At 38.0% G+C, this 12,147-nt stretch overlaps 2 protein-coding genes across 4 annotated transcripts in view; one reads left to right on the top strand and one right to left on the bottom strand.

The window, feature by feature from the left end:
* Positions 1–183: 183 nt before the first annotated feature.
* LOC146652480 (acyl-coenzyme A thioesterase 1-like) lies at positions 184–8,218 on the bottom strand. 3 transcript variants are annotated; one of them, XM_085383405.1, is made up of 4 exons: positions 8,129–8,218; positions 2,827–3,342; positions 2,554–2,756; positions 184–1,702 (listed from the first exon to the last, which is right to left on the bottom strand). In XM_085383405.1, the coding sequence occupies exons 2-4, from the start codon at positions 3,281–3,283 to the stop codon at positions 1,115–1,117; spliced, it is 1,248 nt and encodes a 415-aa protein (XP_085239531.1). In that variant the 5' UTR covers positions 3,284–3,342; positions 8,129–8,218; the 3' UTR covers positions 184–1,114. The 3 variants fall into 3 exon arrangements, with proteins under 3 accessions (XP_085239531.1, XP_085239530.1, XP_085239532.1); XM_085383404.1 differs by lacking the exon at positions 8,129–8,218 and adding an exon at positions 4,352–4,423; XM_085383406.1 differs by lacking the exon at positions 8,129–8,218 and adding an exon at positions 4,330–4,364.
* Positions 7,522–12,147, top strand: part of susd6 (sushi domain containing 6) — a 31,472-nt gene continuing 26,846 nt past the window's right edge. The window contains exon 1 of the mRNA XM_085383407.1: positions 7,522–7,770. The gene's annotated coding sequence lies outside the window, so the exon portion shown is untranslated. The remainder of the gene's footprint in view (positions 7,771–12,147) is intronic.

Below are 12,147 nucleotides of genomic sequence, written 5' to 3'. Positions count from 1 at the left end.
ATATCAGTGAGGGACATATGTCTGTATGTTTTTCCCAGCTTTCGAATAAGACTCCCTTCTCTGGTGCAGTGTACTCTCGGATCCTTGCTCAGATCATCACAGTATATACACATTCTTGAAACAGGCATGGAAATAAAACCAGCACAGCAGGATTTATAATAGTATTTACATATTTGCTTTTGCTTTATTATAGGTTATATTGTACATGACAACAAATTTCTTTCATTTTTTGGGCAAACATCAAATATTTTTTACAAAGATCACTTTTTTCAGCTTTCTTAAAATACAGAATTATTCCAGTCCCTATACAATTTAAATATCAAATACTGCTAGATAAGTGCCAGAAAGATAAAACAAGATTAAAGACGCTTAACTATTGGTTTTCAGTAGGTGATTCCATAACATGCTACCGTTTTGATAGTTTTCCACTCAAGCTGAAGTTACAAACTGCTCCATGCATTTTCACCAGTTCAGATGCCCAAAAATCTGGCACCAGCACCACATATTTACCCCCCCCCCCCCCCCCCCTTTTTTTTTTTTTTTTTTTTTTGCTATACAACATTAAACACTAAATAAGTTACAAATAGCACAAAAGCAGAACTGGTTCTGTACCAACATCATGTCAGTGGAGAAGTTATCATATGTAGGTTATTTTATAGGTAGACATTTTGTCAAGTAACTGCAGGAAAAGTCCAAGTGTCTTCTACTTTTGTGAGATACTTCAACAAAACAATCAAGTTTGAGCTGATGGCTGTGGCTTATGACGTAGACCACTACTCAGACCTTGAGTCTGCATCAAGAAGTGGGGATGACACTAAATTCAACACCCTACCCCAACAAAACTCTGTAGTGCTCTTTATGTGCAGTCCCTTTACATTTCCTTCCCATGACAAGACAAAATCTCAGATTCTTTTTACTATAGACGATTTTTTGCTACAAGCCCGTGTCCTACTGAAAAAAACTCATCTGAAACCAAACGATTGTTGGAGTGTTTCCGATGCAGAACACTAGACGGTTAATGGAGTTCTCACAATTTTACTAATTAGAAAATACAGGCACTGGTAACCATTTCTAAGAACAACCATTCAGAGATGCTCGATGGATTAATACAGTATCAAGTGCTCTTGTTGCCCAAGTGGGTCTTGAAGAACTCCTGGACTCTTTCCCACAGGTCCAGCTGAGCCTCAGAGTGGGCTTTTGGCTCCCCACCAAACACCACAACACTCCCTACAGCTGGATGAAAGCCAGATGAACAATAAGGCATGTACGGCACATCCAGAAAGTGACCAGCTTTTGGATAAGTAACAACCTCGTAGGATTTTTTGCCATGCTTTTTCAAAATTTCAGCAGCCTGACTGGCAAAAAACGTGCTGTTCCAGTTGTGGTCATCTTCAGAAGCAGCAAACAGGAAATGGCAGGTGGCTCGTTCAATTGGAATCAAAGACGCCCTGTTCTTGCCCTTGGTGGGGTCTGGTAAGGCGTCACGTATATCTACAAGCCCAGACTCTGTGAATTTCACATTCTCCATGACAGGGGGCAGTGGCGGGAATACAATGTCTTTGTAGTGTAAAGGAAGCACAGTGTTTGCATTACAGGCATTAATACAGACAGTCGCTGAGATCCCAGAGAGAAAAGATGACATGCTCAAAGCCAAGGCACCACTATGAGAGATTGATATGACGCCAATCCCAGGACCTTTCACCTGAATCAAGAGGTTTTATGTTAGTTAAATTTTTTAAAGTAACAGGTGCACATCTGCTAATACAGTGCAGATCACAAATTGATGGACACTAGCATTTCTTTGTTCTTTAGGCTCAGCTTCAGTTAGAATGGGTTTACTTCAAAAAAGAAAGATATGCGAAAAGAGGAGAAAAGGGAGCAGCTAATATTGTTATCCGTTCAAGATGCTGGGAGTTCTGCAATGACTGAGAGACATTTAATTGTGCAGTAGAGGACAACAACCTTGTTATATATATCCAATGTGACCAAAGAGGGAGATTATCCTTAGCTGCACAAGTCAATCGACTCATTTTAGTTCAAGAAATATGAGAACAGGGTGTTGTATGCTCACTAGGACTAACAAAGTGTTTGCTGTTGTTTCCATGTCTGACAAATACTTTCTTTAAAATATAAAACTAAATTTTGCTTGTCTTTGTGTGTTTCTACTCAATTACTTTTGAACCCCTAAACATTTTGTAATGTTATCGAACTATTACTACCACAGATCATTACACCTTGCTGTAAACCTCCAAAATCAAAATTACTTATGGCCAATTAACTATTTCAACTAAAGAAAAAATGACAAAAAGCTTGTAATATTTTAAGACTTAAGAAATATAGAGGTTTCATCATTAATCCATGATGGTGATATCAGAAGAAAAGCCAGCAGGTGGCAACATTGACACACTAGACACAAATATAGGCCTCTATCTCAAATCCACTTCAAATGCAGATGTTTGAGCAATATTTTCACAACCTTCACATACATAAGATGCATAACATTGAATTACTTCTAATAAATATGTCCTTTGCTGTTTGCTCTTCAATACTAACCTCTTGCCGCTTCCTCAGATATGTGACCGCCTCCTCGAAATATTCCAAATCCAGGTTTTTAGGGTTTTTTGGGAGATCCTGGTAACGAAAATAAGCCAGTGCCAGAACAACAAAGCCTTTACTTGCCAAGAGGCTGGATCTGGGTTCAGTGAGACCTCCACCAAAAGTGTACAAATCTACAATTCCTGGGAATGGGCCATTTCCTAAAGGGGGGGACAGTTAATGTTGACTTGATACCTAATTTTGTGAATAATTTGTTAAAATCCTACTAACCTGGTGGTATGAAGAGGACACCTCGTATTCTGCCCTCTTGTAAAGGTATTCTCTTCATCCCCTCAATCATGTATCCTCTCTCATTAGATTCAGATGCTAAAACCTCGCCAGTCTCTCCATTAAGAGCCTCCAGGGCCATGCGTGTTGGGCTGAGCACATCCTTCTTCATGAGTTTAGTGTGTGGTGCGTCTGGTGCCAGGGCCCAAAACAAACCCATGGGCTCCACGCCGGTGTAACTACCACCCAGAGAGGGTGTGCGGAAGACATCCACCTGACCACTTTCATCTGCTTTGTACAGGGCAGAGGCTTTGAAAGTGACACCTTTGTCATCAACCAGTCTGGACCTCAGCTCCACTGGTTTGTGAGGAGTGAGTCCCTCTACTTTTACCCGCACCATCTTGTCAAAGAAGCTGCGAACACTAGGGAGAATTTTCAAGCGGATCTGTGATTGCACCATTTCAGCTGTTTAAGATGGGAACGGTTGTTTCACTGTAGCCTGGAATCGTGTCACTGCACCTGTCAAGGCAATTGAGAATTAAGTCAATGTAACTGCTTTCACCTAGAAATCACTTTTATGGGTTAACATCATCATTTACAATAGAAATATTCACAAAACAACAAAAAAAAAGATAAATTTTAAGAAAAACTATTTATACCACAATACGAAACCTAACTGGGCTCATGAGATATATCACAAATCTCATTTTGCATTTAAGCAGCCTATGCATGGTGCCTAGGTGGAAGATAAAAGACAGTCTGTATTCAGCAAGAGGCCTTGAACATAGCCATTGCTCCAGTTTAGATAATTTATTTTGGAGATTGACTACAACAACCAAACAAGGACCGAAGCTGTGAAGTTAAATTGGAAAAACAACAAATGTAGATATAACTACTAAACTTATGATTATCTGTACACTTGCTTTTCATATATATGTAAATTAAAATAGCAATATACCCGGTATAGAATTTGGAGAATACGTGGGGTATTGTAGGATGTGTTCTCTCCAGCCTTGTTGGTGAGCCTTGTACATTAGAATGACGGCATTGACACAAGACCACAAATGAAATTTAAGAATAAAATGGATAAATTTAAGTGAAAGTAACCAAATGAACACTATAATGTACACGTTATTATTAAAATTAACCTTTTACGCACAATAAGAGAGTGACGAGTCACATTGGCACAGTTATCAGGGGACACTATGGTCTGTCACACTTTCTAGCTAAAGTGTTTAAGTAAGAAATGGTTTGATGGTCATCAGTTGATGGGAAAGGCTGGTGTCACGCTGAGATTGGGCAGCCACACGGCGTCACACAGTAATGTTTAACTGGGTGAAAGGTCAAGAAATTATTTCGTTTTCTCCGGTTGACAAAACAACAAGGGTAGAAAACACAAACAAGCTAACTTGAGTTGCTTTCATTGTTTGGGCTAGCTATAGTTGTGGGCAACCAACAGGCTAAAACCAGGTCAAAATGTTTATATTAATATCAGAATTAACACACCCCCTCTCCAGTCTGACCGTACCTGTCCAACCTTGAAGCTTTAATGTACAAAATCGACGCTAATAACGGAAGTAGCACTGTCCAAGTAGAAAGCAAGCGGAAGCAGCCACTTATAAAAACGGGGGCGTCGGGGGTACGATTTAAGATCACCTGTAGCTTTGTCGTGTTTGTATTGCGTTAGTGTAACACTCTTTTTTACCCTGGTTTTCTAAATATGCCTTTCAAAATGTCAAAAGTGAGAGACATTTTTATTTCATGACAGTTTGAGAAGAATTGTTATCACCACCACCCCCACCATCCGCAATGTAACCGTCCATAATATTTTGAACCAGGTGATCTGTCAAAAAGCGATCGTCTGCGCGTGATTTCTAATGTTTCTATACGATTTTATGCCTAATGTATTTGCTTATGTTGGTAACCTGTAGTCAACTGGAATTACAAAGGGTTTATATAAAAATAACAAAATTGCCTGTTTTGCAAGTGTGTTCATGAGTCTACGTTATTGTACCTACTCAGTTTTCTACAGTATAATCAGTTCAATCATTTTTGGCTACTTAAAATATCCTTACAGAAAATTTATGTTAAATTTGTCGCAATTTCTGCTGCACATTCATTCACATAGACGTTCACATTCACATACAGTTTTAATGTCAGTTCCTGTTTTTATATGGATAAATAAAAGATACATACTTACACTTTAAAATCATTCATGAGAAATATGTCTGAGATTTCCTTGACAGATTATGGGGCAACTCATTTATATAACTAAATACCAGTAATCATCCATTTTTATCACGACACTAGAATGTAAATGAGTGTAAATTAACACATTTCTAATGATAAAGTAATTTATACGGAGATCTTTCTTTTTTTTCAGCAAATATCATGAAGTAAAATACCTATACATGTAGGTAAGTAGTCGATGGAGCCACTAGATGTCAGCACTAGTACAGACTTCTAATGCACAGTCTCACTCAAAGATAATACAGGCTACTTTACATATAGCCTGGGTCTTCTGTAGAAGACTAGCACTTTTTATATATACATATATCTTAACACAGAATAGACATTTGCATCCAGAGCATGCCCCAGTCTTATCTGTGTGAACACAAATCCAGAACAGAACATGATAAGTCATATCTCATTTACTTATCTAATGTATTTCAATGTAGAGCGAGAGATATTAGTTGTTAAACCACCTTAGTGCATACATTTAAATTTTTATGAACAAAGCGGTTGGACAGTGGGTGTCCCGCTTCTTGTTTCTCTACTGGGTATGAGTTTCTTTACAAGACTCAGTGGCATGTCTAGGTGTCAAACTGGAGTCTTAACATAATCCTATAACTGGCTGACCTTTACTTGGGCCTCTGTTATCAGGGAGATTTCTTCTCAGGGAGAGGAGAAGAGAAAGGAAACTTTTATGGAAAGAGGGGAAATTAAAACATGACAAAGGTGTGAGTAGGGATTAGGACGGCATCCAAATTTAAGCAAAACTGGAAAGGGTAAATTTTAAAAATGTGTTTTAAAAGCTATGCAGACACAACACGTTGGCAAAACATTAAACAGTCGTCAAAATTAGTGATCTCTTATTGGACTCTGAGGGATTTAAAAGGAAATTATTCACGTGACTCGAATGGATTTAAGAGGATAAGAGAGATTACTGTATGATAGGGATGAAATTAAACTCACATTAAAGATAATTCTGGTTAATATCATCCAATTTAAAATCACTCAGTGAGACCTTATTTGGTTTCCATGACTTCTTTATCGGTATTTCATTTTTTTTTCTCTTTAGGACAACCATTCTTTAAAAGTGGATGACAGAATTGGTTAAATGTTTTTTGATCTATCGGCAGTGATGTTTGCAAGCAATTGATCAACTTTCTTATGGTAAGCTCTAGTAACATAAGGGGTTTAAAAGGAGTGACTACCCTCTTTCATCCATATTTGCAGTAAAACTTCATGATCTGCAGAGCTGAGTGACGTTACAGTGATGTGTAAACTGCATTTAGCTATAATGAGAAATCTCAAAGATCTCACATTTCTCCTCTAAGCGAATGAAAGCAAAAATTTTCCCACTCGTTTCCTGCCTTCTTCTACAGGCATATTGCATAAAGGCAGACATTTAGATCATGTGTCTATTTATGCATTGCCTCCTCAGTTTAAGAACCAGCCATCTGAGTTAATACACACTGGGATGTTCTTTCACTGTAGCATCAAAACCAATAAAAAAAATCACATCAAAAGATCTAATGACACACTCACAGAGGCACCAACCAAGGCATTGTTGGTTGCCTCTGCAGAAATCATCGGGAAAATTATTCATTAGATATAAACCCTGGGAGATAATTCAAATACTAATACATTTACATAATCTCACACTTTACCTGTGATATAATGGTAATGTCCAGAATGTATTTGTTTTTAAAGCATGGTTGATGTATATAGAGTATATTAACCTCAGTAAAGGGGAGACAGACAGGCACTAGCATTCTGTTAAAGAGATCATCAGAAAGAGCAAACCTTTAAATTAACAAATAAATTAAAAAACACCTATGCATGAAAAAAGTATAATAATTCAAACATGAAAAATGCAAGGCGCACACAAATAAAGAATCTATTAACATGTCCACAACCCCTCTGGACTATTCTTTTCTATTCTTAGCATTTTAGATTCTGTGGAAACACAGGAACATCACATTATTCCATTCTTCCCTAATTCATGTAATAACGTTAAATGTTAATTGACAAATAGTATGTTATAAAATTAGATATTATATACTAGATATATTGTAGAATGTTAACAAAATGAAAAATCTTTACAGTCATTTTTACAGTATTTTACTGTCATCTCATAAAGCATAACTGATAAACAGGTGAATATTATTTTCGATTATTACTAATTCTCTGATAATATTTGGCTTTTTATCTCTTGAAGCTGATATCTCGGGATATCAGATATTTATTAACCCAAATCTGTTGGCGAGCATACTCATACGACTTTATAAAAACTACATGCAACTGTAGCATACTGTTAAGCATTTGCATTTTTATTGTCCTTTTGTTTGATTTTTTTTTTAGTGATTCTTTTGTTTCCCCTCACCAAAACTCTGCGCTTTTATTTTGAAATCCAGCCCAGTGACTTGACAACCCATGGATCCGCCCTTTTTTTTTTTTACAGAGGTAGCCATGGACACCGCGCGAGAGCGAGTCAGCCCCGTAGAGTTCTCACAGCGAGTGTTTCCGCTCACCTAAAATAAAGAGCTGGCTGAGTCGAGGACAGGGGACGAGCGGAGCGGCACTGACGGAACTTGACGCCGAGGACGTCGTATTTTTATATTTCTATACTCAGGTCCGAGCGTCTCCATTTATACAGTCCTTAATGCCTCGAATGTGAATGTAAGAGAGGAGGGCTCGCCGCCGCTGGTAACCTTTACGTTGGTGAGTCTTGAACGTATTTTCGCCAGCTAAGCACACACAGGCCACACGAGAGCTCTTGGTCTTCTCTCTTCTGTCTCTGTCTTTCTTTCTGTCTCTCTCTGCCCGTCAGTATTTGGTCATTACATAATAATTATAATAATAACCAGGAAAAGCGTAACCAATCTTAGGGTCACGCTTACTAACTCGTTAGTGTAAGTAATTAGTTTGATCTTTTTCCTTTTATTTTTGTTTAACAAACGAGGTCGATTATTAAACTAAGCTAGCGTATGATAAACGTAGTTACTGTTTGGCTAAATGTCATATTTTTTTTCTCTGACGGTCTCTTGGATATAAGTTTGAATCTGTGGAAATATCTCACCTTGACTTGTCAGATACAGTGAAACAAAGAGCAAATTGTCTGTGGTAGCTGGTGAGTCCCGTCTAACAGTTACCCACTGTAACAACGTTACAGCTGGTCATGTGAACAAAAAAAGGAACGAGGAAGCAAGAAGTCTGCTTGTATTGTGTTGTTTATGGTGCATACATAAGAGGCTGAGTCGGTGAAGAACCGGGTACATCCAGGTGTATTGCTTGTTTGAATCGTGTTGTTTTCTCTTTTTATTCAGCTTTTTTTTTTTTGTTCCCGTGGCATTGGCAGCCCACCACACTCTTTGTTTAAATACCTCACTGTACAGTTGCACGTGTTGAAGCGTGTGACTGCCGTAGGACTGCTAAAAAGAGCCAGCTGACCACATTTGATACAGTTGCAGAGATGCATCTTTGAGCTATTATTTGTCTGTGTGTGTGTGTGTGTGTGTGTGTGTGTGTGTGTGTGTGTGTGTGTGTGTGTGTGTGTGTGTGTGTGTTTGCGCTGGGGGGGTCTCTCATTCCCAGCAGTGCAGTTTCCCACCCCACGCTTTTGTTCCAGTAAAACTTTTTTTTTGAGTCGTTTCCTGTTACTAGGGAAAGGGTAAGATGTGACACTTGACCCAAAGCGGAGAGCAGGGAAGTTCAGATGTGAACTGTTGTGTTTATACCGAAGATCAGAGTCTGGGAAGTATTCAGGTTCAATTTCCTATTGTGGTCTCTTGATAATACAAGGCTGAGAAATGTTTTGATCCGATCTCTGTGCGCCACCTTCTTATTGTTTTGGTCGTTTCATAACATATACCGTATACAGTAGCCCTTTATTTAAGCTCCGATTTTCAGCCCAGTTATCATATTTTGTAATCATTTTTACCTTTCTATTTTTGTTTTAATAGAAATACAGCATTTCATATCATGTAGACATCCCAGACTTTTTAAACATGCACCAAAGTTTTTGTCTTTTTCAAAAGATTTTGTTTTTTATTAATATGTTTCAGTTATGTGCAAAACATTTTTATCACGCTAGTTAAATGATTTACTCTAACATGTGTACAACATGCTGTGAATAGCACTTTCCTGCCTACTGGCTACTTTATTGAGCAGGTCAAGGTTCAACAGTAAGTTGTTTGTGCCCATCCCTCGCTCGGTTTGCTCTTTAGAAATCCAGCTTACAGCTTCCATCTGCTGTCAGCTCATATTTTATGTGAAAAGACTTCAATACATTCACTAATATGATGGGCTTATTGCCCCAAAATTTCCCAATATTTCATAATGCTGTCACTCCTGCTAGTTGTTGTTCAGCGATACCCAAATGTTTGCGTCTAATTCCTAGAGCTTATTTTTGTTGGATAGGTTTTTTTCAACAGAATTAAGGCGTGAGATGAAAGGCTGTTTTTCTTTGCTGAACTCACTCATGTTCTTAATTTATTTATTTATTTCCCCCATTGTTTAGACTGACTAGTTTTGTTTTCATGCATTGTACAAGCCTTAGCATCCGCAGAATAATGGATATACAATGTGAAGCTTTAATGGTTCTTAGTTTAAAGGACATTATGTAACTGCAGTGAAATTTTTATAACTCCGGGCCCTGAGTTTGGGGGCGTTTTCTGTTTTGACAACATACCTAGAGAAAACACATTGTGAGTATAAATGAGAGTACTGCTTTTGCCTTAAATCCTTTCCTCATCTTTCACCACTATCATATTTCCCCCTTTTTCCCTTGTTTCTTCTTCTTTCTCTCCTTCATCTTTCTCTGTGTCTCTCTCTCTTTCCTTGCGGCAGTACAGAGGGATGCTGAGGCACTGTGGGGTTTAACACTATCGTACTTAATAACAAAGGGTCCTTTCTCTTCTGCCATGCAGAGCCCCGTTTCTGGGCTCCCTTCATAGGCCCACGTAGGCTCTACCAGCAGCAGCAGTAGCATGGAGGGCTATCGGATGGAAATCTCCTCTGGGCTGTTTCTTTGGCGCACTGAGTCCTCTCTGTTCCCGGACACATGCCTGTGCTGCTGCTCTCTCCTTGGCTCCCTTTGCATTCCAGGAGCCTCGGGCAGCTGAAAAACTGCAGTAGCAGTCTGCTGACTGCCTGGTTGGCTCATTGGTGTCTCAAGTGGAGAGTTACATAGTTTTTTCCCCCAAAGTTCAAGACTACACACTCTGAAAATGTGTTTATGTTTTTAAAACCTCAACTTCTTTAATGTGCTAGACCTAAGTATGGCCTACAGATGTAACACATGGAATGAGATAAACGACCAAGAAATGTCCAAATGACTTATGAAGTGCAGTTTTAAACTTGAGGGATGTCATGATCCAGTTTTTTCCATTTGATAGCCATTCCTTGGTTTTGGGTATCTGCTAAGACAGAGTACTTATCCAGGTCCAGTGTTAAATTACCACACTTTTTTTCCTCACACTGAAAAAGAGACTGGGAATCATCCTTTTATTGGGCTTTACACAAAGATTTTATTTTCTAATGTTGTAAAATAAAACTTGATGGATGAATTTGTTGAAGAATATAAACTTACCTAATTGGTATTTTTTTTAGTAAAGTAATGCATAAAAGAACAGACCAAAAACAACTGAAGTTACAATTTTATATATCTTTTTTGCCAACATCTCATTTCCACTCAATTAAAGAGAAAGTCATGGTAGTTTCTAGTTTATTTAGGGCTTTTTTTTTCCGTCTTTTTTTTTTTTTTTGCCTCTTTGTACACACACAATGCGGAACTGACAAGAGATAGCTGAAGTGAAATATTAATCTAGTTCACAGTGTGTTGCTGTAAGTGTAATAAAAGCTTACTGAAACAACATCCTTCTAGTTTCTACTTTATATAATGTCTCTCCCAGCACAGATAACGAGAGCAAAACTAAAAGGGAGAGAAGACAAAAAACATTTCGTTGTCTGAGCTTTTCACTTGACCACAGTTTGCACGTAATGAAAAACATATAAAGAAAAGCTGTCAGTTTAGCAGGCATGAAATACATCCAAATCGCTTGCTCTTTTGCTGTTAGCTCTTTTCAGCTCTGCTGCTGTCGCATGGCGACATAAACATAGAACAACAGTTAAAAGATTTGAATAGATTGGTGCAGAGACTGGGAAGTTGTCACTGATATGCGATCCAGCTTTACAAGTCAATATCTGATTACAATATTGGATCGTTGCATCCTTAGTCTTCTTAATCAGACTTTGTGGTGCAGATTGAAAATTTTGGTCAATAGACTTCCTTGTCTATTAACTTAATGGCAAGCTAGAACTGCCCGTACCAGTTTTGTTGGTTGGCTGTTCTTGCCACTTCCTGTCCTCCTGCCTCAGAATGCTGTTACAGTATTGTTTACTGTATCTCATTTTTATGGGGGGTTGGTATGTTTTCTGAAACTCACACAGTTTTTTCCTTTTAGTTGCCTTTTTGTTGGTATATATAATTTGATAGTGATATTTAGTATAATAGTATAATGTAAAGTAGTTATACTCTAATAATTCATTTAGAAGTCAACCATTTATATTGGTTTGATTTCTAATATTTGCTATCTTTAAAGACACTGTACTTTAGTTTCGGTCTCAATTGCTTTGTTAGTACTGTGCAGCTTCTGGCAGGAAGTGTTTTTGTGTGCAGGTTGATTAAAAAAAAAGGTGTTTCAGGAAACTTGAGGTTGAAAATAGAAGCACATTCTATAATGTGATGTTTCAAGCTTAACATCTTTTGCTGCATTTGACAGGAAACCCACACATTTGCAAGGCAGGTTGACATCCAGACTTAAAGTATTCCTGTGCTTTTAGCTGTCAACCTGCCTGCTCTGTTATTAATCAATTAAATATGTGAACATAAAGTCAGTGCATTAGAAGATGTGCAAAAATTCCTTTCATGTTGTGAAAATGTCTTGTTATAGCTAATTGGAAGCTGTGCTTTTTAGGATACCCTAGAACAGACTTAATGACTTTCTCCTTTTTCAGACTCTCTTGTGTGAAAGCAATTAAGCTAATTCTGCTTTAGTTTTCACTTTGTAGACATTCTGGCTGGTCAATACTATGCCC

Source organism: Rhamphochromis longiceps, linkage group LG15 (assembly GCF_057381845.1).
Source record: "Rhamphochromis longiceps isolate RC_006_pf linkage group LG15, R_longiceps_female_GT1.1, whole genome shotgun sequence".
Taxonomy (NCBI): Eukaryota; Metazoa; Chordata; class Actinopteri; order Cichliformes; family Cichlidae; genus Rhamphochromis; species Rhamphochromis longiceps.
Note: the sequence above shows the minus strand (reverse complement) of the source record. Positions and strands in the feature narration are given on the sequence as shown.

Bases quoted from the DNA above. Each gene is read 5' to 3' on its own strand.
- LOC146652480 (XM_085383405.1), bottom strand. From the start codon at position 3,283: ATGGTGCAATCACAGATCCGCTTGAAAATTCTCCCTAGTGTTCGCAGC. The intron at 2,757-2,826 runs GTTAGTAGGATT...CCCCCCCTTTAG, and splicing joins TGTCCTCTTCATACCACCAG to GAAATGGCCCATTCCCAGGA. The intron at 1,703-2,553 runs GTTAGTATTGAA...CTCTTGATTCAG, and splicing joins ATCTGAGGAAGCGGCAAGAG to GTGAAAGGTCCTGGGATTGG.